Below are 27467 nucleotides of genomic sequence, written 5' to 3' on the forward strand. Positions count from 1 at the left end.
TATTTTCAAAGGCGGGCACACTATAAGGCCTGCCTCCAAAAATACTGGCTCAACTCCCAGCCTAGAAAAAAGCCCATCTCTGCCTTTTGACCGGGCTCATATATAACCAACACTTAACCCTAGCCACACTCCCACCGTCCCTCCTCCCATCCCGACACTCGACCAAGGCACCCCTCCCCTCCCGATCGAGTGCGGCGCGCCTCTCCCTCCCAGCGCCCCGACCTCCCTCTCCTCTCCCTCCCCTCTTGATGGAGCGCAGCGCCCATCCCTCTCCTCAACTCCCTCCTATGGTGGTGGGTGTGCGAACGGAGGTGGCAACAATGCGTGAGCGCCCCTCCCTCTCCTCTCTTCCCTCTAGCGGTGGTGGGCGCATGGCCCCGTTGGCACGGACGGAGGCAGTAAGGACGTGAGAGCGCCCCTCCCTCTCCACTCTTCCCTCTGGCGGTGATGGGTGTGTGGCCCTATCAGCGTGGATGGAGGCGGCAAGGATGCATATCTCGGTGGTGGCACAGCTAGGAGTAGGCGGCGCATCTCCAATGAGCTTGCAGCCCCGACGAGATCCGGATCCCATGGCTTTGTGAGATCCTGCACGATGAGGCGGAGGCCGACGAAATCCATGCACGAGGAGGCTTGTGGCGCTCCCTAGTGGTGGATCCAGGGGCGAGCACACTCACCGGTGGTGGATCTAGGGCATGGCCATCCTTTGGAGGTGGATCAAGGGTGGTGGCATCCTTCTACGGTGGATCCAGGGCATGCCCATTGACAAGATCCTAACATACAGGTATGTTAAGCCTTAGGTCCAACGGTTCCCGAATGAAGAAGACCCCTGACCGACCATTCAGGATCGCCCGAGGGCTCAAGGGCTTTGCCCATTGGGCATGCTCGTGCGCACCCACTGGTAAAGAGACCCGGTCGAGCCTGACTCGACCGTAGCTTCCGCCTGAGGCTCGGGGGCTTCCTCGAGCTCTGGGCTCCTGATCTACGACATCTCTAGCCTCAGCCATTGGCTCCTACCCGGCTAACGATGCCAGCCATGGCCCAGGCACAAGAAGACAAGGCCCAGGTTACCATTACCGAGGGGCTCCCTAGCGTCGCTCCCGAGGTATGCCCCTACCAACTGCTCCTCCGACAAGGTCACGTCCAGAGCATGACACAAGAAGACAAAGCTTCCCTCGGCCTTCGGGGACTCTGGGGCTTCCGTGCCCGCATGCTAGCCCCTAGATCCGGCCTCCTTCGCCACCAAGAAGACTCCAGAAGGTCTCACATAGGGGAGGCCAGTCCAAGCTGACATCACTTGACACGTAGAGTGTCAGAACAGAACAGTCGAATGATGCCCAGGCTTCTTTGGCTCTAGGACACCACGACGATCCTCGGTGCACCGCTGCAAGACCTTCCTGGACTTCGGTGCACATAGACCATAGACTAGAAACCTCCAACCGCCTTGTACTCAACCTATCTTGTTATATAAGGGATAAGGTCGGACCTAGAGGGTGGAGGATCCTGATTCAATCTCCATTCCATTCCATCTGCCTCCGCTCTGCACAGCGAGCAAGGCAACTCAGAGAAGGGCACCGAGAGCCCTTCCTCCACCGCATACAACCGTCTCCTTCCTCGCCAATGAGGGGGAGACTCCACCGGCGGTGAGGCAACCTTACGATTAGCACCGAACTAACCCCCTACCAAACTCTTCTTCCTTTACACTCTGTTGTAACCTCCTAGATTTTGGGTGCTCTTGAGTATAAGGATCATCAGCTGCTGGACATAGGGACCAAATTGGCCTGAACCAGGATAAACCGTTGCATCTTTTCTGTGTGATTCTTGTGTTCCTAAGTCCACCTGAGCCACCAGAGACCCTATACTCTAACATCGACTCGATCAACATGCTTGCCGCAGTTTCGACCCCACGACACCCGTCCTCCAGCGGTGGATCAGGGGTGAGCATGACTTGACCTAGGTACGACAACAGTGTTGATGAGCAGATCCATCTAGCGGCGGCGGCAGCGCATGGATGTTCTTAGCAGGCTCATGGATGGGCTCGGTGGGCCTGTCCGCGGGTTTTCTTTTTTTGTTTTTTGTGTTTGATTTATGGAGGCAAGCAAAGCAACTGCCTCCATATGTCATGGATTAACCGTGAACTTTGATTGGAGGCGGTTGCAATGCCAGCCTTGAGAAATAAAGAACGCCCGCCTCCAATAAGATTTCCGTAGTAGTGATGATTCCCCACAAACTCTCCCCTCGCTTTGACTCTATGTGTGTTCCTCGGCTACCCCTCCTCTCATAAGGTTTACCATTGGCATAGTGTCTCAACATGTCGTCATCGATGAGTCAGTGTTGCCCTTCGCTATGGCTCCCTTGGTGGCCTATGTGACGTCGTCACTGGATTTTTGAAGCAGGGTCTCTCTTCACCATCGCATTCAGGCATCGAGCGCCCATGTACACCTACGATAGCTCCCTCTCTTAGCGAGGATGAGAGCCTAATCTCTAGGGCACAGGGATCATCTGCGCTGGCCTGCTCCTCCTACTCAGCCGCGTCCCACCGGCTGCCCTTGCACCTACGGACAGGGGCCCTATCACCGCACCTCGCCGGGTGGGTCTCCTGCTCCTCCGCACCTAGGCGGGTCAAGTTGCTTTGGTCTCACCTACCAGCGGCCCTCGACCAGCACCTATGCCTTCGACGATGACACCGCCAACTCTGGTGGCAATGGCCATGTCCTCCTCCGCTAACCTGAGGCCCACAGTGCCACTAGCACCAGTGCCCCCAATGCCAAACGTGCAACCGACAACACTACCTCCCTCCCACCTGGTGACGCAATCTCAGACCAGCAGCGTGCATCTAGTGGAGCGCCTCAACCTCTCCGCCACGACAGCCTTGCCAGTTCCAACAAACTACCGCAACACCCTCGTCGATCCCAACGGGCACGCTGCGATGGCCTAGGAGTACAATGCTCTCATCACCAATAGTACCTAGCGGCTTTTACCTCGATCGCCTGGTGCCAATGTGGTCACTGGCAAATGGTTGTTTAGGCACAAGTACCACTGTAATGGCTCCCTTGCCCGACACAAAGGCGTGCTGGGTGGTCTGTGGCTTCTCACAGTAGGCCGGCATCAATTACGACGAGATGTTCAGCCCGGTTGTCAAACTAGCAATGATCCACACCGTCCTCAGCATCACCGCCTTGCTTGCCTGGCTCATCCATTAGCTAGATGTGAAGAACTCCTTCCTCCATGGCCACCTTGAGGAGACTGTCTACTGCCAGCAGTCGTCCGGCTTCGTCGACCCCACCAAACCTGACTATGTTTGTCTCATGCAGAAATCCTTGTACAGGATCAAGCGGGTGCCCAAGGCCTCTAGAACCAGCGCTTCGCCACATACATCTGCAGCATGGGCTTCATTGCGTCCAAGTCCGACGCATCTCTGTTTGTCTACAAAGACAGAGATCGCTAGCTGCTCCTCTAAGTCGACGACATCATTCTTATGGCGTCATCCCGTGAGTTGCTATAGCTCATCATAGCACGCCTCCACTCTGAGTTAAGTATGATGTATCTTGGCAACCTCCGTCACTTCCTTGGCATCTCCGTGACGCGCAACAGCTCGGGGCTGTTCTTGTCAAAGTGTTAGTACGTTGTCAACATTTTCTAGAGGGCTGGCATGTATGTCATCCCACTACCACGCCCGTGGATGCGCGGAACATGCTGTCCGCCACCACAGGTGCCCCGGTGGCTGACCCCTCCGAGTACCGGAGTATCATAGGCGCTCTCCAGTGTCTCACTTTGACGCGGCCTAATTTGGCATATGTTGTTCAGCAGGTGTGCTTGTTCATGCATGATCCCCGCGAGCCTCACCTCGCCCTAATCAAGCGCATTCTTCGGTACATCAAGGGCTCCCTCTCCGTCGATATTCACCTGGGCACTGGAACCGTCTCCCAGGTCACCGCCTACTCCGACATTGACTGGGCGGGCTGCCCTGACACACGCAGCTCCACCTCTGGCTTCTGCGTCTTCCTCGGCGACAATCTGGTGTCCTTGTCCTCCAAGTGCCAGACTACGGTGTCCCGCTCCAATGCCGAGGCGGAGTACACGCTATGGCCCATGTGGTGGCCGAGTGCTGCTGGCTGCGCCAACTCCTCATGGAGCTGCACATCTCAGTTCCCTTGGCGATGATCGTCTAGTGTGACAATGTCAGCGTTGTCGATATGACTGCGAACCCCATCCATCATCGTCGTACCAAGCATATCGAGATCGATATCCACTTCGTCCGCGAGAAGGTTGCTTTGGGACAAGTTCACATTCTCCATGTCCCTTCATCACACCACTTTGCCAACATCATGACCAAGGATCTTCCCATATAGCTGGTTTTGGATTTTCGGACTCGTGATCCCCCGCTACGACTGCAGGTGGGTATTAGGATTATTGTACAGCTAGCGTCTTGTCTATTTATAGCTAGCATATTGTACGCACTATACTTGTACATGGCTTTATATATATATATATATATATATATATATATATATATATATATATATATATATATATATATATATATATATATATATATATATATATATATATATATATATATATATATATATATATAAGAGTATATTCAGTAGCCAGCTACAAAATAAGTTATTCTGTAGCCACCTCTATTTACGATAATTTTATATACTAATTTACGATAATGTCAATACATATTTACGATAGTTGGGTTACTATAACACATGGGGATATTTACCATAACTTTATAGTAAACCACTTAGTAAGGAGTTACTATAATCTCGTAAATTAATATAGTAATTATCGTAACTCAAAGTGGCTACAGAATAAGTTATTTTATAGCCAGCTACAGAGTAGTAGTTCTATATATATATATATATATATATATATATATATATATATAGACACACACACACACATGAAGGCACCCTCCACAATGGGTGTGCGGTGATTCTCCCAAACCTCTTCTATCTTTCTACAAAATCCCTAGCTGCAGGCAGCGATTGGTAGAGGGCCGAGGCGGTAGCAGCGGAGAGCCGGGTGAGCACGAGTCTGGGCATGCGGTGTGCGTGGCAGTTAAGGGAACAACCTAAATTCACATATGTTACAGAGGCCGCGCATGGCACAGGCATGCGTGCTTTTCGGCCCGCAATGGACTTGATTCCTATGTGTAGAAACAGCTGTGCTGTATGGACAAGCCACCGGTGAACCGGTGTGTATAAGAGGAGAGCTTCTTGGAGAGAAAGACATCAACAGACAAGAACACAAACAATTCTAATCGTGCCCTCCTACCTCTTGCGTGTTCTTGCTTCCTGCCTCTTCCTCCTTCGCCTGATCTGAATCTCTAACACCATCATTCTACTGAAGTGGTAGATGCGTCTTTTTCAGAACAACATGACAGCCCACTAGCGGTAGTGGCACCAGTACCTTGGGATACCGAAGTGCATCAAGTGCCCTGGCCACTTCAACGCATTATCAGTCCATTCCCGTCTTAGACTGGTAGTGGTGTATGTCACTGAAGTGAAAAAATATAACACTGGGGAACCAAGGAAGCATCCATGGGCTACACTCGTAAATCATAAGGTCATTCTTGGGCTACACTGTTGGGATCTCCACGTCAGCAGAGCCGTGGAATCCGACTCGAATTACTAGTTTGCCAGAACTTGAGCTCGTCTTTGAGTTCCTTTTCACAATACTTGCAATATAATTTGACCTACTCATCTGTTCCTCTGTCACAAAAAGATGCACTATATGTGCCGATGTGAAAGTTATTTGCAAAAACTACAAGCAGGAGGTTCACCTTGCATCGCAGTAAATAAATGTTAGTTTGTTGGACTATTACATAGCACATTCATAATTTATAGTGCAGTGACTGCTGATCATGACTAATTCTGGCACGGCATATTTCTCATCAATTCTATATATTCTGCGTATTTGATTAGCACTGTAGCAGTGATAAAATCACCAACATTGGTCATAGTATACCAGTAATACTGAGAGAACTTGGCACAATATCATGTTCCATGCCCTGTATTCGTGTAGTGCAATCTTTTCAGAATCGGGAAATACACCATGCTGAGATGGGCGTCTGTTTATTAATTATCTAAATGTTTTGGAATGCTAAAAATGTTGAACCGAAATAGCTATACCATATTTAACTCCATCTCCGGTCCCACAAAAGTATATATGTGAATTCATGGCAAATAACCACAATATTGCCGTACTTTGATAATTATTACAAGGACACAGAACATTAAAGTTCTGCTTTGGCCGCATGTAACTTAAGAATTCTTCATGTTTAATGAGTTACCTCAACATTATTATGGCAAAAGCTGCCTATAAATTGGGAACTCATCCTGAATAGGTCTGCGGAAGGCACATATCCAAAAGGTTGGCTATACATCGAGCGACAAGTCTGAAATGTGCGTAAGCTGGAATGACAGAGAAAAGGTTTGGTCCTTCATTCAGGAAGCAGCAAGCTAACATTTTTTGTGATGGAAATAGGAGGCATAGGGAATTGAAGCTATAATTCGTTTGAACAGGGAATCCATGTCTTTATAGTTTGAGCATGCAGCTTGGACTATACCAGCCGGTCCTGAAAGATGTGTAGAGTGAGTGTCACAATGGTGACAGGACACTACAGTCACTAAAGTACCACCCACCACGATGGATGCAGATGCCGACCATGGTCGTTCATGTGCGGGTTTGTTCTAGGTGTTAGCTGTGTCTAGCATTATGTCCATCACCATCAATATGCTTTTTTCTAAGCGTTTGAGCCATAAACTGTGGAGAATCCTGATTTAATTGTGTTACTTTAGTATAACAGGGACCCCAGAAATATTAGGTATGGTTAATGTCTATATAGGAGGGGAAGAGATAAAAGCGTGTGGATTTGGGTATGCTGCTTCCAGGAAGAACAGCAACAGTAAACATGGTGCGTGAAGACGTTTGACTAATTAAAGAATTCCATTGTCATTATAGATAGAGTAGAAATATATGACTCCAGGAATTATACCTATCTAACAGTTGATTTCCATCTCGATTTCTGGGTTGTTCCTTCAACGTGAATCTGACAGTGGCACTAGTTCTATACACTACCTACAACAATCGAATAGGTGGCGGTCAATAGTTGATCTTTCTCTGTTTCAGTCGCTAGATTTTTGTGCCTGCTTGAGGGCTGTTTCTAACATATATACGCTTCGCTTGTGGCATAGTGTTGCTGTTGATACCAAATATCAAAGTCATGCACGTCCATGGCTTGGTTAGGTCATGTCGCATTCGTTGTTGATATTCTTCTCTAGCAATGTCTCTCCCTTTATTTTGCCCTTTTTCTTGGTCTGTACTGTCAATCAGGGGGTGTAGTTTCCCTTTTCACACAAATATAGGCATCAACCCTATGGATAAGAACAAGTTGTATGAGAAAAAGAGCATGTTTTTGCTGACTCCAGCTCTTCAATTTCACTTTGGCGCGTTTAACTTTTTCACGTCCAGGAGTTGCCTCTCTAAAACCATTGTTATTTGAGAACTGAAAAGGTTTATTTGTTTGCAGAACTTTTCTATGAAATGAACCACGGGAAAGGGTGGGTATGATGAATTTCAATAGACAAGAGGAACAGAAAGCTTTCGGTAAACACGGGAATTTCAATATTGTGCTCTTCTCTTTTTTTATAAAAAAATAAACATGGTGCTTGAAGACTTACGTGTGACTAAATAAACATGTTTTCCATTATAGAATAAAAATGGGCGTCACCTGAAATTATCAGAAGGACATAGAAAATTAAAGTTCTGCTTTGGCCACATGTAACATGCATGAAGAATTCCTCATGTTTAATGAGTGACCTCAACATGGCGGCAAAAGCTGGGTATAAGTTGGGAACTCAGCTTGAATAGGTCTGGGCAAGGCAGCTATCAAAAAGGTTGGCTATAAATCTAGCGACAAGTCTGAAATGTGTGTCCAAGCTTGAATGATAGCAGGAAGCAGCAAGCTAACATTTTCGTGAGCACTAAGTTATGGCTACAGTAATAGAAATAGGAGGGATTCTGAATTGCAACTAAAATTCTTTTGAACAGGGACTCCATGTCTTTATAGTTCGAGCTTGCCGCTTGGACCCAACTAGCCAGTACTGATGGATATGAAGAGAGGGTGTCACAATCGTGACAGGACACTACAGTCATTGTAGTACTACACGCCATGATGGAAGAGTTTGATCCAATTTTTTTAGGAAAATATATTAATGTCTTCATGTACGAATATATGCATTACTTTCGGAATATATTCCACGGAGAATTTAATAAATTTTTTTGATACTGTAGATGTTGACCAATTTTGTATAAAGCTGAACAATGATTAGGAAGTTTGACTTGGGACAAAGGCAAAGTCAACTTTTATCTGAAACAGATGTAGTAATATACATTTTAGGCAAAAAAAAAAAAATCCTATTCAGCCTTCTGATTTCCCCTTCTGAATAACTGCCCTACCCACGTCAACTCTTAAAACATTTTGAATTGCCGCTAAGGGCTTGCTTGACAAGGAATTTTGCGGTTCCCGTTCTTTCTGCAGCAGCTACTGTAGCAAATCGTACAGCCCTGAAGACCAAACATGCTATACTGGACAAGCCCTAAGCTGATGTGAAACAATTATAAGGATAATTTATGTGAATTTTATAGAAAAGAAATATTCGAGAGAAGTATGCACATCAACTGAACAGTGAATATATAAATGATTAACTAACTGTTGGTGTTGGGTGAACAATCTCTCGCTCCTTTACAAACCCATGTGCAGACATGAAATCATTGCTTGCTCTAGAATATAAGTTGTGTCATCTTCCTTGGTTTAGGTGGAACGTGTACATATATGTATAAACAACCAAACACGGAGATCAGGAGATGAACATCGAACTGCGAGTGCCTAGTAGAGATTCCACTATGAGACATCCCAATCCATCCAGTGTGCAGGCATTGCACGTAGGATTGATAGGCATCAGGAATAAACCATACACCATCTAGCATTCTAGCTCGCCGCGGCATCACTGACTTAAAATTATGCTTCTGGATTGTAGAGTCAGAATCATGCTAAAACCTCTGCTCTGTTGTGAGCTTTGTTGGAAGGGTTACCTTTGGCCTTGTCAGGGATACCTTTTTTTGGTGGCCAACCTACCAGTACATGTTGCCAGGCTGCTACCCTACCCTGATGCGCACACAAAATCGATTTGGGACTCTTGCCCTTCTCGGCTCCGCTTCAATTCCTGCTTCAGATTGGCTTGGCTTCCACCCTTACGATGGCTTGATTCGGCTTCTTGGCTCCTCGCCAGCAGCGGCAGGAAATGGATTTGCAGGATCTCAGGCAGGTGGAAGAAAGGCGTCTCGCTCTTATGAAAGCATCAGGTACTGAAGTCCCTCGTAGTTGTGCCAGCTGGTAGTGGTAGACTGCTACCGTAGAAAGCTCCTTACTGTTGTTTCATGAAAATAAGCATCACTGTCAAAGGAGCAGCTGCCGGAGAAAGGCCAGGCCACAAGGACTGCCGACTGTTCAGTGAAAGCCAGTTTTGAACCGGCAATTATTAGGCAGTTCTATCGCAGTGTTAATGCATATATTTGTGGCCTTATATTAATTCACATGAAAAAAGTTAAAACTGGAAATTTTTACATCTCTTACTTTGAGTACTACAACTTTGGTTTAGATACGTTGGGCATAGGGGTATCCATAATTCATTTCTGCTGACTCCTTTATTGGAATTTTTTTTTTGCGAAAATCCTTTATTGGAAATTATCACACAGCTGTACAATATCAGGTTTGATAATATTCCAGCATACTTGGTAGAATGGGATAGGTCAGCTGTACAATATCAATATCCCATAATTCACTTCTCTGACATCTAGTTCAGCTGCTTTATTTGTCTGCCTTGAAAAAACAGAAGCCTTAGCCTCCGATTCAGAGAAAGGCTTGCATAGGTCAGTGTTCGCAGCTTCAGATAACAAATCACATTGGGGCCTTGATGTTGGATCTAATTTTTTTTTAAAAAGGTCAGAATATGTTCAGTAGCATGATTTAAGAGATTATTACTGCCTTCAATCATAAACCCACCTTCTTCAAGTGAAAAGATTGTATATTTCATTTTTTTTCTCTATTAGCCATCTTATGGAAAAATTAGTATTATTGCCGCCATTCAGTAACCAATAAAGCTCCTCTTAATCCGACAGTTTAAAATCCCACACAGAACATCAGTCCTCTCTACAACATCTTTTGACTATGGAAACACACAATGTTGGGTTGGTGTGTTCTATTAATTGTCTAAATCTTTGAGAAATGCTAAAATATTAATATGAAGTAGCTAGACAATGTTTAACTGATGACATTGAGAGGATAGAAGTTAACTGCAATCCTTGTCACCCTTCAAATATTAAGTGGGCACATCAAAAGGTAATGAATAATGTAAAGGGATATATATAATATGTAGCTGCATGGTAGTACTGAGCACCACATTGACCTCCGAATAATCAGTCACATTAATGAAGCACTTTACTCGTGCCAAGGACAAAGAACAATAAAAAAGATTTAATTTGGCCATGCATGTAAACTAAGGAACACGCCATGTTTAGTGAGTCACAGGATGGTAAGAGTTGCCTATAATTTGCGAGGCCAGCTTCAACAAGTTTGTAGGGTCAATATCTAAAATTATGCCTATCATTCCGTAAAAAAAATGAGCATCTATACTTCTGTCAAAAAACAGATGCCTATATAAAACAAGCTAGCACCAACCTATGTGCCGATGTGAAAGTTATTTGCAAAAACTACAAGCAGGAGGTTCACCTTGCATCGCAGTAAATAAATGTTAGTTTGTTGGACTATTACATAGCACATTCATAATTTATAGTGCAGTGACTGCTGATCATGACTAATTCTGGCACGGCATATTTCTCATCAATTCTATATATTCAGCGTATTTGATTAGCACTGTAGCAGTGATAAAATCACCAACATTGGTCATAGTATACCAGTAATACTGAGAGAACTTGGCACAATATCATGTTCCATGCCCTGTATTCGTGTAGTGCAATCTTTTCAGAATCGGGAAATACACCATGCTGAGATGGGCGTCTGTTTATTAATTATCTAAATGTTTTGTGTTGTAACACGGCCTCAGCGGGTGGCGAAGGCCTCTGACAGCGAGGTGTCACCAAGGCGTCTTCGATCGTCTTAGGGCGGAGATCTGGCGCTGACTAAAGGAACTTTCCTGGCTATGCTTGTACGGCGCTGCACGAGGCTCAGCGAGCGTGTCGCGGATTCCGCCCGGGCCGGGCACAGGCATCTCCGGCCGCTTAGGCGGACGTCGCCCTGCTTCGGCTAACGGGCGTCTCCGGCGCTAGAGGCGGAGGCCGCCCTACCCCCGAACTAATCAAACAAACAATCTTGTCTAAGTGTGTGCAGGTACCTAAGCGCAGGCACCCGTGGTCCGCGCGAGCGCGCCAGCATGGCCCCCGCGCGGCCGGGCGGAGACTTACGGATGAGGTCTCCGACCGGACCGGCGGAGACCCGCTTAGGAAGCGGCGCGCCCCTGAAGACGGAGGCCAGCGTCGGAGACGCCCAGGCCTCTGGGCCGAAGACCGAGGCACGGTGGGCCGGCCGCTTATGGAGGCCCATTACTGGAAGACGGTGTGGCAAGATTGCCCCGCAAACGAGAGACTAGTGGCGGAATATTCCAGGAATGTACTGTAGCAGTTGAGGGGCATTGTAGTAAATTCTGTCAATAAGTAGTTGAGTCCTATAAATAGAGAACACTTGTAACAGTGCAAAAGGTTGGTGAATGTATTAATGAAACCATTGCATTGCGTGTCACTCCGTTGCACGCCCACTCACCGAGCCAACCCATCCAAAGCCTCCGCCCAATTACCGCACTCATCGGGCGGAGGCCCCTACCAATTCCCCACTGTCTGAGACCGCCAGTCTCAACATTGGCGCCCACCGTGGTTTGGCCAAGGCAAACCAACGATGGCAGGGAAAAGAAAAACCACCACCAGAGCAGCAACGACCACGGGTCAAAGAGGAAGGCCTAGGCGCACCACTCGTAGCACCTACGCAACCTCGCCAGCGGAGGACGACACCAGAGCAGATGCCCAGGGTCAACCACCGAAACCCCAAGATCCAAAAATTCAAGATCCTGAGGCCCAACCAAATTCAGGCACAACACTCGAGCAAGAACTGCAACAGCTGCAAGCACAATTGCAAAGAGCGCAACAAGAGAGGGACAGAATGGTAGCAACATTCACAGCTAATCAGCAAGCAACTCAAGCGTCAGCACACGCAGCAGAAATAAGGCAGCAGTTGGCAGTCCTACATGCTGAGATGCTAAGTATGCAGCATGCAGTACCAGCGTCAACCTCCGTAATCCCAGCCTCCGCAGCAACACCTCCGCCAGTGATCAGCCCGACCATGATGCCATCTCAGGTGATGCGGAGGCCTATCGATCCCAAGTCCCCACTCTCTGAATGCATACAACAGTCGCCATGGCCAATGGCGTACAAGACAATCACACTACCAAAGTTCAACGGCAAGACAGACCCCCATCAGTTTATTATGAGTTACGAGGCAGCAGTAGCCTCCGCCGGCGGAGACGACGCCGTCTTGGCAAAGTCATTTGTCATTGCAGCTGAAGGCGACGCGTTGGCTTGGTATTCTATGCTCAAACCAAGCACAGTCTATTCTTGGGAAAACCTCCGGGACAAGATATTGGCAAATTTCAAGGGGCTAACAGCACAGTCGCTGACTTCCACAGATCTGTTCTAGTGCAAGCAAATGCAGGGAGAGACACTACACGACTACTTCCAGAAATTCGTGCAACTAAAGGCGAAGGCACCAGACGTCCCAGACAAGATCGTCATCGAAGCAGCGATCAAAGGCCTCCGAATCGGGCCATTCGCTGCACACCTAGCAAGAAAGAAACCAACTTCCATACAACAGTTGTATGACGAGTTCGAGAAATACTATAGATCAAACAATGACCTCCGAAAAAGGCTGGAGGAGCAGGGTCAAAACAGACAGCAAAACAGCAGCAAAAACTCCTAGAAAACCTATAATAACCAGAATGCATCAAATCAGAAACTAGGCTAGGGGCAAGTGCTCAGCATCGAGGGTCAACCTCACCCCGAGCAAGGGCAACTGGAAGCGTCAGCATGGCCGGAGACCCAGACCAGGAACCAAGGTCGACAAGGTTACCAAGGCAAAAACTAGAACAAAAACCACAGCCAGAAACAACGCAGGCCATATTGCGTTTTTCACGGCGAAAACGTAGGGCACAGCACCAAAGATTGTCCGGAGACAAAAGAGACACAGGAAAGGATAAAGAACAAGCAGACTGCCCAACCTCCGACATAGCAGAGCGCAAGAGAGGTCAACACCACCTACACAACTGGCCACCAGCAGTACTGCCTAATGTACCCAATGCTAAACGCAACCCAAATACATCCCTCCACACTGGCCTCTGCCTATTACCCAAACTTCCTACCAGCATGGCGGCCAGCGCCTTCACAGCAGCCTCCGGCGGGTAACTACAGGTCGGAGGCAAGCCTGACCTACATAAACCCAAAATCTCCCCATATAACCTACCTCGAAACAAACCCACCGGCACAAAACCAAATCAGGTTCGAGCCTCCACCGCAACAGCACCACATGCAGCAACTGCCTCCACCGCAACATCACAACCAACCATCAGCACCAAAAAATGAGCCAAACCTAGAAAACCAAGTCAACCCCCATGGACCGCTACCAACAATAGGCATGATACTACCAATCGTCGGAGGATCATCAATGGAGTTTCAAACAAAAAAAAACAGAAAAAGGATCACCTCCGCCTGGTAAACAACGTAGCAGTGCAAGGCCCAGCGAAATACACAGATTGGTCCAGAGTCCCAATCACCTTCACAGAAGAAGATCTCCAGCTAGAGAGCTACCCTCACGCAGACGCAATGGTGATCAAGACCAACATAGCAGCATGGGAGATAAACAGAGTACTAATTGACACTGGCAGTTCAGCAGATATCATCTTCGCAAATACCTTTGACCAAATGAAGCTTAGTAGAAATCAACTACAGCCCTCTGAATCCCCTTTAATAGGATTCGGAGGCAAGCAGATACAAGCATTAGGAAAAATCTCACTCCCAGTGTCGTTTGGAACCCAAGCAAATGCTAGAACCGAGTACATAACCTTCGACGTCGTCAATCTGTATTACCCATACAATGCCATCTTGGGCAGAGGATTCACAACCAAATTCAACGCAGCCCTACATATGGCCTACCTATGCATGAAAATACCAGCACTCCATGGTATTATCACAGTCCGAGGCAGCCAGAAAGAAGCAAGAAACATAGAAAAAGCAATCTACAGAGCCCAAAGAAACATCAATGCAATCGAGTCGGCAGACAAAGAACTAGAGCCTCCGGATATGCCCAGAGGAAAAACAGATATGGCAGGTCAAGAAGAGACAAAGCTGATCCCTCTAGAAAAGGAGTTACCAGACAGAAAAGTAACAATCAGTTCAGAATTGAGCAAGGCAGAGGAGGAAGAGCTCATGGAAACTCTAATAAAAAACAAAGACATCTTCGCCTAGTCAGCCTCTGACCTCTAGGGAGTCAGCAGGGACATCATACAGTACAAACTGGATATCAATGAAAACATGAGACCAAGAAAGCAGAAACAGAGAAAAATGTCGGAGGACAGAATCCTGGCAGCAAAGGCGGAGGTGAAAAGATTGCTAGATGCAAAAGTCATCAGGGAAGTCAAGTATTCAGAATGGCTTGCAAACGTAGTACTGGTACCAAAGAAGAATGGCAAAATGAGAATGTGCATAGATTTCACAGATCTGAATAAAGCTTACAAAAAAGACCATTTCCCATTGCCAAGAATAGATGCCTCCGTCGACAAGGCAGCCAGATGCCAGAGGTTCTCTCTCCTCGACTGTTTCTCTGGGTATCACCAAATCTGGATGAAAAAAGAAGACGAAGACAAGACAAGTTTCACCACTCCATTCGGGACATATTGCTACACCAGAATGCCGGAGGGCCTCAAAAACACCGAAGCAACCTTTGCCAGAATGACAAAGGAAGTTTTGGGCTCACAACTAGATAGAAACATCATAGCCTACGTCGACGACATAGTGGTCATGAGCAAGAACAAGGATGATCATGTCTTTGACTTACAGGAGACCTTCGCCAACCTCAGGACAGCTGGCCTCCGCCTCAACCCAGAAAAGTGTATATTTGGAGTCACAAAAGGGAATATGCTCGAATATATCATAAGCAGCGAAGGCATCAAAGCGAACCCAGACAAAACCAGAGCAATAATGACAATGGTAGAGCCCAAAAACAAGAAAGAAGCGCAAAAGCTGATGGGAAGAATAGCAGCGCTCAACAGATTCATCTCAAAATCAGCAGAACGCAGCCTACCCTTCTTCCAAGCCCTAAGGGGCGGAGGCAACTTCAAGTGGGGGTCCAAGCAGTCGGAGGCATTTCATAACTTGAAAGAGTATCTGGCAAACTCACTGGTGGTCTCTATCCCAGAATCAGACAACCACCTATTGCTGTATGTCGTGGCCTCCGACCATGTAGTCAGCGCAGTCTTAGTTCACGAGCTGGAAAAAGAATCAGGCAAAACTCAAAAGCCAGTTTACTTTATCTCAGAAGCACTGTCTGGAGCCAAGCTAAACTACACTGAGGTAGAAAAAGTTGCCTACGCAGTGCTGATGGCATCAAGAAAACTAAAGCATTATTTCCAAGCCCACGAAATCTCAGTTCCAACATCGCTGCCACTGCAAGACTTGCTCAGAAACAAAGAAGCCTCCGGCAGAATAGGCAAATGGGCTACAGAGCTATCATAGTTTGGTATCTCATATGTCCCCAGAACAGCAATCAAATCACAAGCACTAGCCGATTTTGTAGCAGATTGGACACCTCCGACAGAGCCCAAGGCACAACCAACCAATCAAGGCTGGATAGCATTCACGGATGGAGCCTAGGGCCAAGCCGGAGTAGGACCCTCCGCCGTCCTAACTGCACCCTCCGGCATCAGACTGAAATACGTAGCAAGGCTAGAGTTCAAATCAACAAACAACATAGCAGAATATGAAGGCCTGATCCTAGCGCTCAGTAAAGCAAAGGCCCTAGGGGCAAAAACATTAACAGTCAAAATAGATTCTCAAGTGGTCACTGGCCAAGTAGAGAAAGAATACACATCAAGAGAGCCAGAACTCATCAAATACCTATCCGTTGTTAGAAATTTGGAGCGGAGATTCGAGGGCTTCACCCTAAAGCACATCCCAAGATCAGAAAATGCAGAGGCAGATGAATTGGCAAAGGCTGTGGCAAACAACCTGCCACTGCCACCAAACACTTTTTACCAGATCTTGAAGTCTCCGGCAACTGCGGAGACAACTAAGGCACCAAAGCCCATACTACACCTGCAAAATGAAGATTGGAGAAAGGCGTAACAGAATTCCTAGAAGGTAAAATTACTGAAGAAGATGAAGCAAAAGCAGCAAGAATACAGGCCAGGGCAAGAAATTACACAATCATATATGGTGTACTGTACAAGAAAGGAGTAGTCCAGCCTCTCCTCAAATGCATATCGCAGAGCGAAGGCATAGAGTTGCTTCAAGAAATACACTTAGGAATTTGCGGGTCGCACATTGGCTCTAGAGCATTATCAGCAAAGGCAATAAGGCAAGGCTTTTATTGGCCAACACACATACAAGACGCAGCGTAGACAGTTAGAGCATGCAAAGCATGCCAAACATTCTCTCCAGGGCAGTCAAAACCATCGTCGGAGACCCAGCTTATACCTCCGACATGGCCGCTACAAAGATGGGGTATGGACCTGGTCGGCCCATTACCACCATCCCAAGGAGGAAACAGATTCGTAGTAGTGGTAGTAGAATATTTTACAAGATGGATAGAAGCAAAGCCGCTGGCAATGATAACCTCAGAAACTATCAGAAAATTCTTCTAGCAAAACATCATTTGCAGATTCAGTGTACCGAGAATTTTGACAGTAGACAATGGAAAACAATTCGATTCTGAGAACTTCAAAGAATTCTGCAAAAGCATTGGGACAAAACTAGCCTTCGCTTCAGTATACCACCTAGAGTCCAATGGTGCTGTGGAAAGAGCAAACAGAATGGTGTTTTTAGCAATATCAAAAACATTGCTGGGCCTACGCAAAGGAAAATGGGTAGATGAATTACCCAGAGTGATTTGGTCACACAATACATCTATCTCAAGAACAACAGGATTCACACCATTCAAACTGCTTTATGGAGAAGAGGCCATGATGCCAGAAGAAATCAAGCACGAAAGCCTCCGCACAACGAGACAGCTAATGTTGCAAGATGAAGAATATGCAAAAGAAACAATAGAAGCCATAAGACTGGAAGCAGTCGAAAACATTCCAAAATATCAGTCCCAAACCAAGAAGTGGAGAGACTCTCAGGTGGTAAGGAAAGAAATAAAATACGGAGACCTCGTACTCAGAAGAAAACCCAATGCACAACTTGTTGGAAAACTGCAGCCGAAATGGGAAGGCCCATACATAGCAACGGTAGCAGGCCGCCCGGGCTCTTTCCACTTGACCGACAGCAAAGGTGTCATGACAACCCACACCTGGAATATTGACAACCTCCGCAGATATTACATCTAGGCAATGTACCAAAGGGCAACCTCCGCAAATAATAAGCGGAGGGCCCTACGTTCATTTACCTTTCAGTTCTTTTTTTTTCTTCAACCCAAAAAATGTAAAAGAGCCTGTACTCTTTTCCTCACAGAGGAACTCCAAGCGGAGGTGAGGTTTTTAACGAGGCAGGCTCAATGTAAAAATCCTCTAGAAGTATAAAGAGGTAATTCCCCAAAAAAGAACGCTTGAAAAGTACAAAACCGAAAGCGGCCAGCTCTGGCGCCGCAATATTCGGTGACAAAAAAGCACAGGTCCTTTCAAAGCGCCGGCCACAGGCATTGGCAATTTGAAATGACCTCTATGGCCAAACAGGCCTCCGACCCTTGACAAAGACCTGTCCAAATTTAGGCATCAAGGCAGAAATCAACTTGGCCAAACAGGCTTCCGACCCTTGACAAAGACCTGTCCAAATTCAGGCATCAAGGTAGAAATCAACTTGGCCAAATAGGCCTCCGACCCTTGACGAAGACCTGACCAAATTCAGGCATCAAGGCAAAAACAACCTTGGCGAAACAGGCCTCTGACCTTGACGAAGACCTGAACAAATTCAGGCAGCAAGGCAAAAACAACCTCGGCCAAAACAGGCCTCCGAAATTAACAAAAAACCAACCCAAGCATCAGGGGCAACACCAATATGGCACTACAACCAGGAAGAAGGTCTCCGCCATCGAAAACAGCAAAACGAGGACAAGGTCTGACAAAACCCTGTCACTTAGGCACTAGGCCTATTTACTTCAAAAGATCTCAAAAGACACGAATAATACAACCAAGATATAGGCCATTAAAGCCAAGATACGTTCCAACAAACAACGCACCAAAAATTTAACAACCAAAAGACACCACACCACTATAAAACAGGTTCCCTCAACGCCCTTAAAACCTTAGTCAGCATAAGGCGCAAGGGGGGAAGAAGGTAGAGCACAAGCATAAGCCACAGCAACGGCCATGGAGGCAGGGGTCTCCTTAGATATCTAAGTCGGCCGTAGATATTGTATGAAAACTCGTAAAGTCGGAGCCACCAGTAGACGGTCGGAGACAGTGGGAAAAGAGACAGGAACTACGGCACGGTGATGAACAGCGCAGGCCTACGGAAGAAGGGGATATCGCACGAAATCTCGTAACATCCCCCTGATGCCGGAGACCTAACCTGACATCTCCACAAATGAAACATGTCCCACGGGTGTGCAGCGTTGGAGGCCCATACCACTAGACAGCTAAAACACCCAGCTAAAGAAATACCAAAAGTCTCCGCCGTCTGCACAAGCTGCGCCAAACCTCCTATCGGATCACACACCAATTCAGCAAGCCTCGCCAAGCAGACTTCAAGTACGCCTCCGCTGGCCAAAAAACTGCCAACACTTCTACCCTGGCCATCGAGCAAGTACAGAGAAGGAGAGAACATGGGGTGAAGGTCCTGGCCACCACCTCTGTATCACGCACGTTCGCCCAAGCAAAGGCCCACGGTGTGCAAGCTCAGGACTAGACGAGATATGTAAACTAGCACAACAGACACAAGCCCACGCACAAACAATCAAGAAAGTGAACCTATTTGGCATTCCATAAAACGTCAAGTAGCATTCTTACAGGACACAAACTGACAACAAAATCCAAACTACTACGGCGGAGGTCCGCGCCAAGCAAGCGCGCGAGTAAACCCAGCGTGCTCGTCGTCTATGTCAAACCTAACTGACTCAAACACGTCGCGCGCAACGCTGCGGGGAAAGGTCAAACGCCAATACTCCCAAAGCTCTCCGCTCACATAAATACCGTCGTTGTAGAGAGTCAAAGGCGCAACATCTTGCGCAGGCTCCCGATTCGGAACCTGCGTAAGGTTAAAATTTCCCACAAAACCATTCAGAACAAAATAAACTTTATTTACAAGAGTCCAACTGGACTACAAAGTACAAGTTAAAACAACTAAGTGCTACAAAGAGCCTAGACCTCTGTCGCATCGGCCGCGGCAGAAGTCCCTGAAACGGAGCCCGCATCAACTGTGGGCGGGCACGGTGCCTGCGGCCTCCGACCATCACCACCACCGATCGTAGCGCCCACAGCAGCGCCAGCGGTGGCGGAGGCACCGCCCACGGTCGACGAGCGTGGAACTGACGGAGGCCTGCCCGTAAGACTCTTCTGCGCATCCTGTAGCACAGGCTAAAGTATCAGGGGCATAGGCAACGAAAGCCTTCGCAGCTTCGTAAAAAGCAAGGAGACAAAAATAGCGGCTACAAAGACTGGAAATACCTTCGCCATCTTTTCCTCCGCCAGTTTTCGAGCGGCAGGTCTCCCAAATGGAGCCCAAAAGTACCCAATGAAATTTCTCAAGGTTTTTCGCAAACCAAGAGAAGTCTCACCAAGCTCCTCCGGACCCGGAAGCGCTCCCTCCGGAATACTTTCGGTATGCGTACACCCGCCGCGCACCAAAAGCTTGGCGTAATTTGATACTCCCGCTAGCGCCCCGTAGTCCATGCAGCCATTGATCAGACCGGGGAGCTTCGCAAGGCGACGCTTCAGCCAGGAGGCGAGGGCGTAGACGCTGTCTTCCTTCGGAGGAGCGGAGGTTTCGCCTTCGAACTCGGCGACGATGGCCCGGTAATGGCCAACGGTTGAAGCAAGGACCCCCTTGACCGAGTCCAAATGCCTCGTCGTCAAAGACAGCTGCTCCCCCACCATAGCCGCGGATTCCTTCTCAGAGGCTAGCTCTCGCCGGAGACCCTCGGCCAACTTGTTCGCCATGCGGGCCTGCTCAGCGGACAAAGCTTCCGCATCCCGGGCCTTGGCGAGATCGGCCCTCAAAACCTCCTTTTTCACCTTCCAGGCGCTCGATCTCCGCCTTCAGCGCTTCAATCGCAGTATCTCAGTCAGAGACCTCGCGAGTGCAGCTCTCTTCCATAACAACGGCCGTGTGATACCCCTGCGATTATAAAAGAAGAAGACCAAAGCGATCAGCAATAGAAACAAAAACAAGTCTAAATGCGAACATACACCAAAAAAGGGAAACAGCCGAAAACGCACCAAGCTCTGGTGTTCCAGATGAACACGGAGAAGTTGGAAGAAATCCATGTCCCTCAGACGCTGTTTGAAGCGATCTATTCAAAGAAGAACAAACAAACACAAGACCATAAGGTGAGAAAAGCAAATCTCACAATACATACACCAACTGCCAGAGACCACCTCCGACGTCTCCAAGAACCCCCAAGATAGCACTCTTCCCAACCTGAGATAGAAGTGTCGGAGGAGCCTGCGTAAAACAACAACAACAACAACAACTCAGGTCAGAGAGCCGATCAGAAATAGACAATAACAACAGGCCAAAAGACGAGTAAAATAAAAACACTCTATACTCACTTGGACCCAGCGCCATGAGCCTCGGCTGCCCCGGACCAAAACTGACGCCGGTAGCAGCCGCTCGCTCCTCCGGGGTGAGGAGTCCAGCCATGACATCACCTACAAAGCAACAAGTACACGGTATTAGCACTTGGTACAATACATAAACAAACAGACCGGGCGAAGACAGTAAACACAAAAATGTGCACCAAACAAACTTACTCATAAAAAGCCTAGGCTGGACCGCCTGCCGAGCCCCCTGGGCAGAAGTCTCTGCCATATCATGCGACGAAGGCCCAAAGGGCCCGATCTCAGCCAGCGGCCTAGCGGGCGGAGGGCTCGAAGAAGACCGAACCGCCGAGGACTGCTCAGCAAGCATGTCCTCCGGCTGCCCGACGTCGGCCGCTGGCGCGGGCGAAGGCGCAACAACGGTGGGAGACGAAGGAGCGTGCTGCAAGGTGGCCTCCGCGCCCTCTTCAGAACTTGAATATAGCCCGCCAAGAATGTCGGGCATAGGATCAGCGGTGCTAGCCTCCGGCTGTTCGCCGACACTCATAGCACCATGCAAGGTGCGCGCCAGAGCAGCGCTGGCTCTCGGACGCCCAGCACCGCTCACAACGCCGCTCACAGGGCCCACCGGAGCCCCAGGCGAGCCGTGATCCTCTCCGCTCGCGACTTCCACGTCCACTGACGGGACGGAGGAGCTCTGAATGTCTTCACTGCCGGCAGAGGCAACGCCAGCACTACCAGCAGAAGACACGGCCGATGTGATCACCAGAGTACCGCTCTTCTTCTTCTTTTTCACAGGCGCCCGAGCAGCAACGGCGCCCTTCCTCTTCTTGGACTCGGCTTCCGCCATAACATTCTTCGTGAAGGCCTTCTTCTTCTTCTTCTCAATTGAAGCCAGGACCTCGGCGGGAACCTCGCGCTCCCGGTAGACGATCCCGACCTCCTCAAAAACTCGATTAATCCGCGGCATGGTGCCTGCCACGGCTCTCCGAGACGTGTACTCACGCTCAGAAATTTTGCCAACCAATCCGATGGCCGCTTCCTCAACCTCGGAGACGAAACTGTCCTCCGTCAACCCCTCCCGCAAAGACTGCCCGAAGCGGGGGAATAGGATCCCGGCCGCCGGCCCAAAAACGGGAACCTTCACCTGTTCCAGCTGAAAGGCTGGGTTGTCTTTGCCCAGGGGCCAGTAGTTGGAGGCCATAATCTCCTCCACCAGGTCGCGGCCCCTAGAGTAGCGGCACGCTGCCGCAAAAGCCCGGTCGCAAGCCTCCCTCGACGGAGACACCTCCTCCGACGGATCCACGCGCGTATGCAGTGCCATCTCCTCCATTCTTGAAGTCAATGGATACTCCGCAACCTCCACACCATCCTCGGTAGTGCCGCGGACCCCGTAGGTCTTCACGTAGAACCACTGCTCAAGCCAGCCACGGTCCCACTTGCCCTTCTGGCAAAAAGAGATCTCCAGGCGGTCTACGCCTTGGTTCCTCTTCGACATAAAGGTGCAACTACCATACTGGTAGGTCAACTCCACCTCCTTGCCCTCCCGCACCTCCTTCTTCTTCTTCGGCTACTTCTGCAGCTCGTAGTACGCGCAGAAGGTGTCCACATCCAGCTCGGCACCATAAGAAACACACGCCCAGCAGAATTTGCTGAGCGTAAGGAAGGCAGTAGGAGTCAGATGATGGAGCTAGACATTGAAGGTCTCCAACACCCGGCGAAGGAAGGGGATGTAAGGAAGGCGGCGGCCGTAGGTGAAGAAGTCCTGAAACACCACCGCATATCCCTCCTCCGGTTCTGGAACAATCTGGCTAGGCGGAGGGATTTTTACCCTCAAAGAAGGAAAACACGATTCCTTCACCATCTCCACGACCGCCTCTTCAGTAATGGAGGAAGGGCCGAAATCCCATGACTTTATCACCATGTCTCTGGAATCCGCAGCGATCAGGTCTCCGACAGACGCAGAGACACTCCCCAAATCCTCCTCCACTAGCTTTTCAAATTCTAACGCAATGGCGGAGGCAAGCATGCACTTCTCAAAACGTGCACCCCAGCCGGCGGCCCTAACGCCAAGAAGGTGGCGATAGGGTCCGAAGAAGGAGGGCCGGCGAGTATGGGCGGAGGCGGAAAAGAAAGCCACCGCGGCGGCAGCCTAGGCGCAAGACGTAGGCGGAAAGACGGAATGCGCGAAAGCAGCAAAGACGAAAGCGAAGAGAGCAGAGAGCGATTTCTCAGAGGCAAGGAAAGCGAATGAGCAATGCGGGGGGGGGGGGCCCGCCACCAACCCCGCCCTTATATAGGCCGCGGGCGGGCGGTCCGGCTCCCGCCATACAATGGTCATCTCCGGAGAATTCGCCTGCCGCACAACGGTCATCTCCGAAGAAGTCGCAAGGTATACAACGGAAACTAACACGGTGTAACACGGCCACAGCGTAGGACAACGGCTAGATTTGCTACCCAACGGCTACTCTCAACGAGACCAGCGGCCGTGCCAGAGCGGGCCAGGGGGGAAGCAGCGGGGCCTCGCTCGGAGACGCCAATGCGTGTGGCCTCCACCCCCGCGGACGCCTTTTGGTCAAGGCGTTTTGAGCTCACGGCACGCTCAGGCGAACCGTGGTTTCAAAAGGGGGAACTGTTGTAACACGGCCTCGGCGGGTGGCGAAGGCCTCCGACGGCGAGGTGTCACCAAGGCGTCTTCGACGGTCTTAGGGCGGAGATCTGGCGCTGACTAAAGGAACTTTCCTGGCTATGCTTGTACAGCGCTGCATGAGGCTCAGCGAGCGTGTCGCGGATTTCGCCCGGGCCGGGCACAGGCATCTCCGGCCACTCAGGCGGACGCCGCCCTGCTTCGGCTAACGGGCGTCTCCGGCGCTAGAGGCGGAGGCCGCCCTACCCCCGAACTAATCAAACAAACAATCTTGCCTGAGTGTGTGCAGATACCTAAGCGCAGGCACCCATGGTCCGCGCGAGCGCGCCAGCATGGCCCCCGCGCGGCCGGGCGGAGACTTACGGATGAGGTCTCCGACCGAACCGGCGGAGACCCGCGTAGGAAGCGGCGCACCCCTGAAGACGGAGGCCAGCGTCGGAGACGCCTAGGCCTCTGGGCCGAAGACCGAGGCACGGTGGGCCGACCGCTTATGGAGTCCCATTACTTGAAGACGGTGTGGCAAGATTGCCCCGCAAACGAGAGACTAGTGGCGGAATATTCCAGGAATGTACTGTAGCATTTGAGGGGCATTGTAGTAAATTCTGTCAAGAAGTATTTGAGTCCTATAAATAGGGAACACTTGTAACAGTGCAAAAGGTTGGTGAATGTATTAATGAAACCATTGCATTGCGTGTCACTCCCTTGCACGCCCACTCACCGAGCCAACCCATCCAAAGCCTCCGCCCGATTACCGCACTCATCGGGCGGAGGCCCCTACCAATTCCCCACTGTCTGAGACCGCCAGTCTCAACATTTTGGAATGCCAAAAATGTTGAACCGAAATAGCTATACCATATTTAACTCCATCTCCGGTCCCACAAAAGTATATATGTGAATTCGTGGCAAATAACCACAATATTGCCGTACTTTGATAATTATTACAAGGACACAGAACATTAAAGTTCTGCTTTGGCCGCATGTAACTTAAGAATTCTTCATGTTTAATGAGTTACCTCAACATTATTATGGCAAAAGCTGCCTATAAATTGGGAACTCATCCTGAATAGGTCTGCGGAAGGCACATATCCAAAAGGTTGGCTATACATCTAGCGACAAGTCTGAAATGTGCGTAAGCTGGAATGACAGAAAAGGTTTGGTCCTTCATTCAGGAAGCAGCAAGCTAACATTTTTTGTGATGGAAATAGGAGGCATAGGGAATTGAAGCTATAATTCGTTTGAACAGGGAATCCATGTCTTTATAGTTTGAGCATGCAGCTTGGACTATACCAGCCGGTCCTGAAAGATGTGTAGAGTGAGTGTCACAATGGTGACAGGACACTACAGTCACTAAAGTACCACCCACCACGATGGATGCGGATGCCGACCATGGTCGTTCATGTGCGGGTTTGTTCTAGGTGTTAGCTGTGTCTAGCATTATGTCCATCACCATCAATATGCTTTTTTCTAAGCGTTTGAGCCATAAACTGTGGAGAATCCTGATTTAATTGTGTTACTTTAGTATAACAGGGACCCCAGAAATATTAGGTATGGTTAATGTCTATATAGGAGGGGAAGAGACAAAAGCGTGTGGATTTGTGTATGCTGCTTCCAGGAAGAACAGCAACAGTAAACATGGTGCGTGAAGACGTTTGACTAATTAAAGAATTCCATTGTCATTATTGATAGAGTAGAAATATATGACTCCAGGAATTATACCTATCTAACAGTTGATTTCCATCTCGATTTCTGGGTTGTTCCTTCAACGTGAATCTGACAGTGGCACTAGTTCTATACACTACCTACAACAATCGAATAGGTGGCGGTCAATAGTTGATCTTTCTCTGTTTCAGTCGCTAGATTTTTGTGCCTGCTTGAGGGCTGTGTCTAACATATATACGCTTCGCTTGTGGCATAGTGTTGCTGTTGATACCAAATATCAAAGTCATGCACGTCCATGGCTTGGTTAGGTCATGTCGCATTCGTTGTTGATATTCTCCTCTAGCAATGTCTCTCCCTTTATTTTGCCCTTTTTCTTGGTCTGTACTGTCAATCAGGGGGTGTAGTTTCCCTTTTCACACAAATATAGGCATCAACCCTATGGATAAGAACAAGTTGTATGAGAAAAGGAGCATGTTTTTGCTGACTCCAGCTCTTCAATTTCACTTTGGCGCGTTTAACTTTTTCACGTCCAGGAGTTGCCTCTCTAAAACCATTGTTATTTGAGAACTGAAAAGGTTTATTTGTTTGCAGAACTTTTCTATGAAATGAACCACGGGAAAGGGTGGGTATGATGAATTTCAATAGACAAGAGGAACAGAAAGCTTTCGGTAAACACGGGAATTTCAATATTGTGCTCTTCTCTTTTTTTATAAAAAAATAAACATGGTGCTTGAAGACTTACGAGTGACTAAATAAACATGTTTTTCCATTATAGAATAAAAATGGGCGTCACCTGAAATTATCAGAAGGACATAGAAAATTAAAGTTCTGCTTTGGCCACATGTAACATGCATGAAGAATTCCTCATGTTTAATGAGTGACCTCAATATGGCGGCAAAAGCTAGGTATAAGTTGGGAACTCAGCCTGAATAGGTCTGGGCAAGGCAGCTATCCAAAAGGTTGGCTATAAATCTAGCGTCAAGTCTGAAATGTGTGTCCAAGCTTGAATGATAGCAGGAAGCAGCAAGCTAACATTTTCGTGAGCACTAAGTTATGGCTACAGTAATAGAAATAGGAGGGATTCCGAATTGCAACTAAAATTCTTTTGAACAGGGACTCCATGTCTTTATAGTTCGAGCTTGCCGCTTGGACCCAACTAGCCAGTACTGATGGATATGAAGAGAGGGTGTCACAATCGTGACAGGACACTACAGTCATTGTAGTACTACACGCCATGATGGAAGAGTTTGATCCAATTTTTTTATGAAAATATATTAATGTCTTCATGTACGAATATATGCATTACTTTCGGAATATATTCCACGGAGAATTTAATAAATTTTTTTGATACTGTAGATGTTGGCCAATTTTGTATAAAGCTGAACAATGATTAGGAAGTTTGACTTGGGACAAAGGCAAAGTCAACTTTAATCTGAAACAGATGTAGTAATATACATTTTAGGCAAAAAAAAAAAAAATCCTATTCAGCCTTCTGATTTCCCCTTCTGAATAACTGCCCTACCCACGTCAACTCTTAAAACATTTTGAATTGCCGCTAAGGGCTTGCTTGACAAGGAATTTTGCGGTTCCCGTTCTTTTTGCAGCAGCTACTGTAGCAAATCGTACAGCCCTGAAGACCAAACATGCTATACTGGACAAGCCCTAAGCTGATGTGAAACAATTATAAGGATAATTTATGTGAATTTTATAGCAAAGAAATATTCGAGAGAAGTATGCACATCAACTGAACAGTGAATATATAAATGATTAACTAACTGTTGGTGTTGGGTGAACAATCTCTCGCTCCTTTACAAACCCATGTGCAGACATGAAATCATTGCTTGCTCTAGAATATAAGTTGTGTCATCTTCTTTGGTTTAGGTGGAACGTGTACATATATGTATAAACAACCAAACACGGAGATCAGGAGATGAACATCGAACTGCGAGTGCCTAGTAGTGATTCCACTATGAGACATCCCAATCCATCCAGTGTGCAGGCATTGCACGTAGGATTGATAGGCATCAGGAATAAACCATACACCATCTAGCATTCTAGCTCGCCGCGGCATCACTGACTTAAAATTATGCTTCTGGATTGTAGAGTCAGAATCATGC

General features: G+C 48.1%; 1 protein-coding gene across 1 annotated transcript; it reads left to right on the plus strand.

The window, feature by feature from the left end:
- Positions 1 to 3690: 3690 nt before the first annotated feature.
- On the plus strand, positions 3691 to 4161 carry LOC136503848 (uncharacterized mitochondrial protein AtMg00810-like). Its single transcript, XM_066498797.1, has one exon. The coding sequence runs from the start codon at positions 3691 to 3693 to the stop codon at positions 4159 to 4161; it is 471 nt and encodes a 156-aa protein (XP_066354894.1).
- Positions 4162 to 27467: the final 23306 nt, after the last annotated feature.

Source organism: Miscanthus floridulus, chromosome 14 (assembly GCF_019320115.1).
Source record: "Miscanthus floridulus cultivar M001 chromosome 14, ASM1932011v1, whole genome shotgun sequence".
NCBI lineage: Eukaryota > Viridiplantae > Streptophyta > Magnoliopsida > Poales > Poaceae > Miscanthus > Miscanthus floridulus.

Excerpts from the sequence above, each read along its gene's own strand:
- LOC136503848 (XM_066498797.1), top strand. The coding sequence starts at position 3,691 with ATGCTGTCCGCCACCACAGGTGCCCCGGTGGCTGACCCCTCCGAGTAC.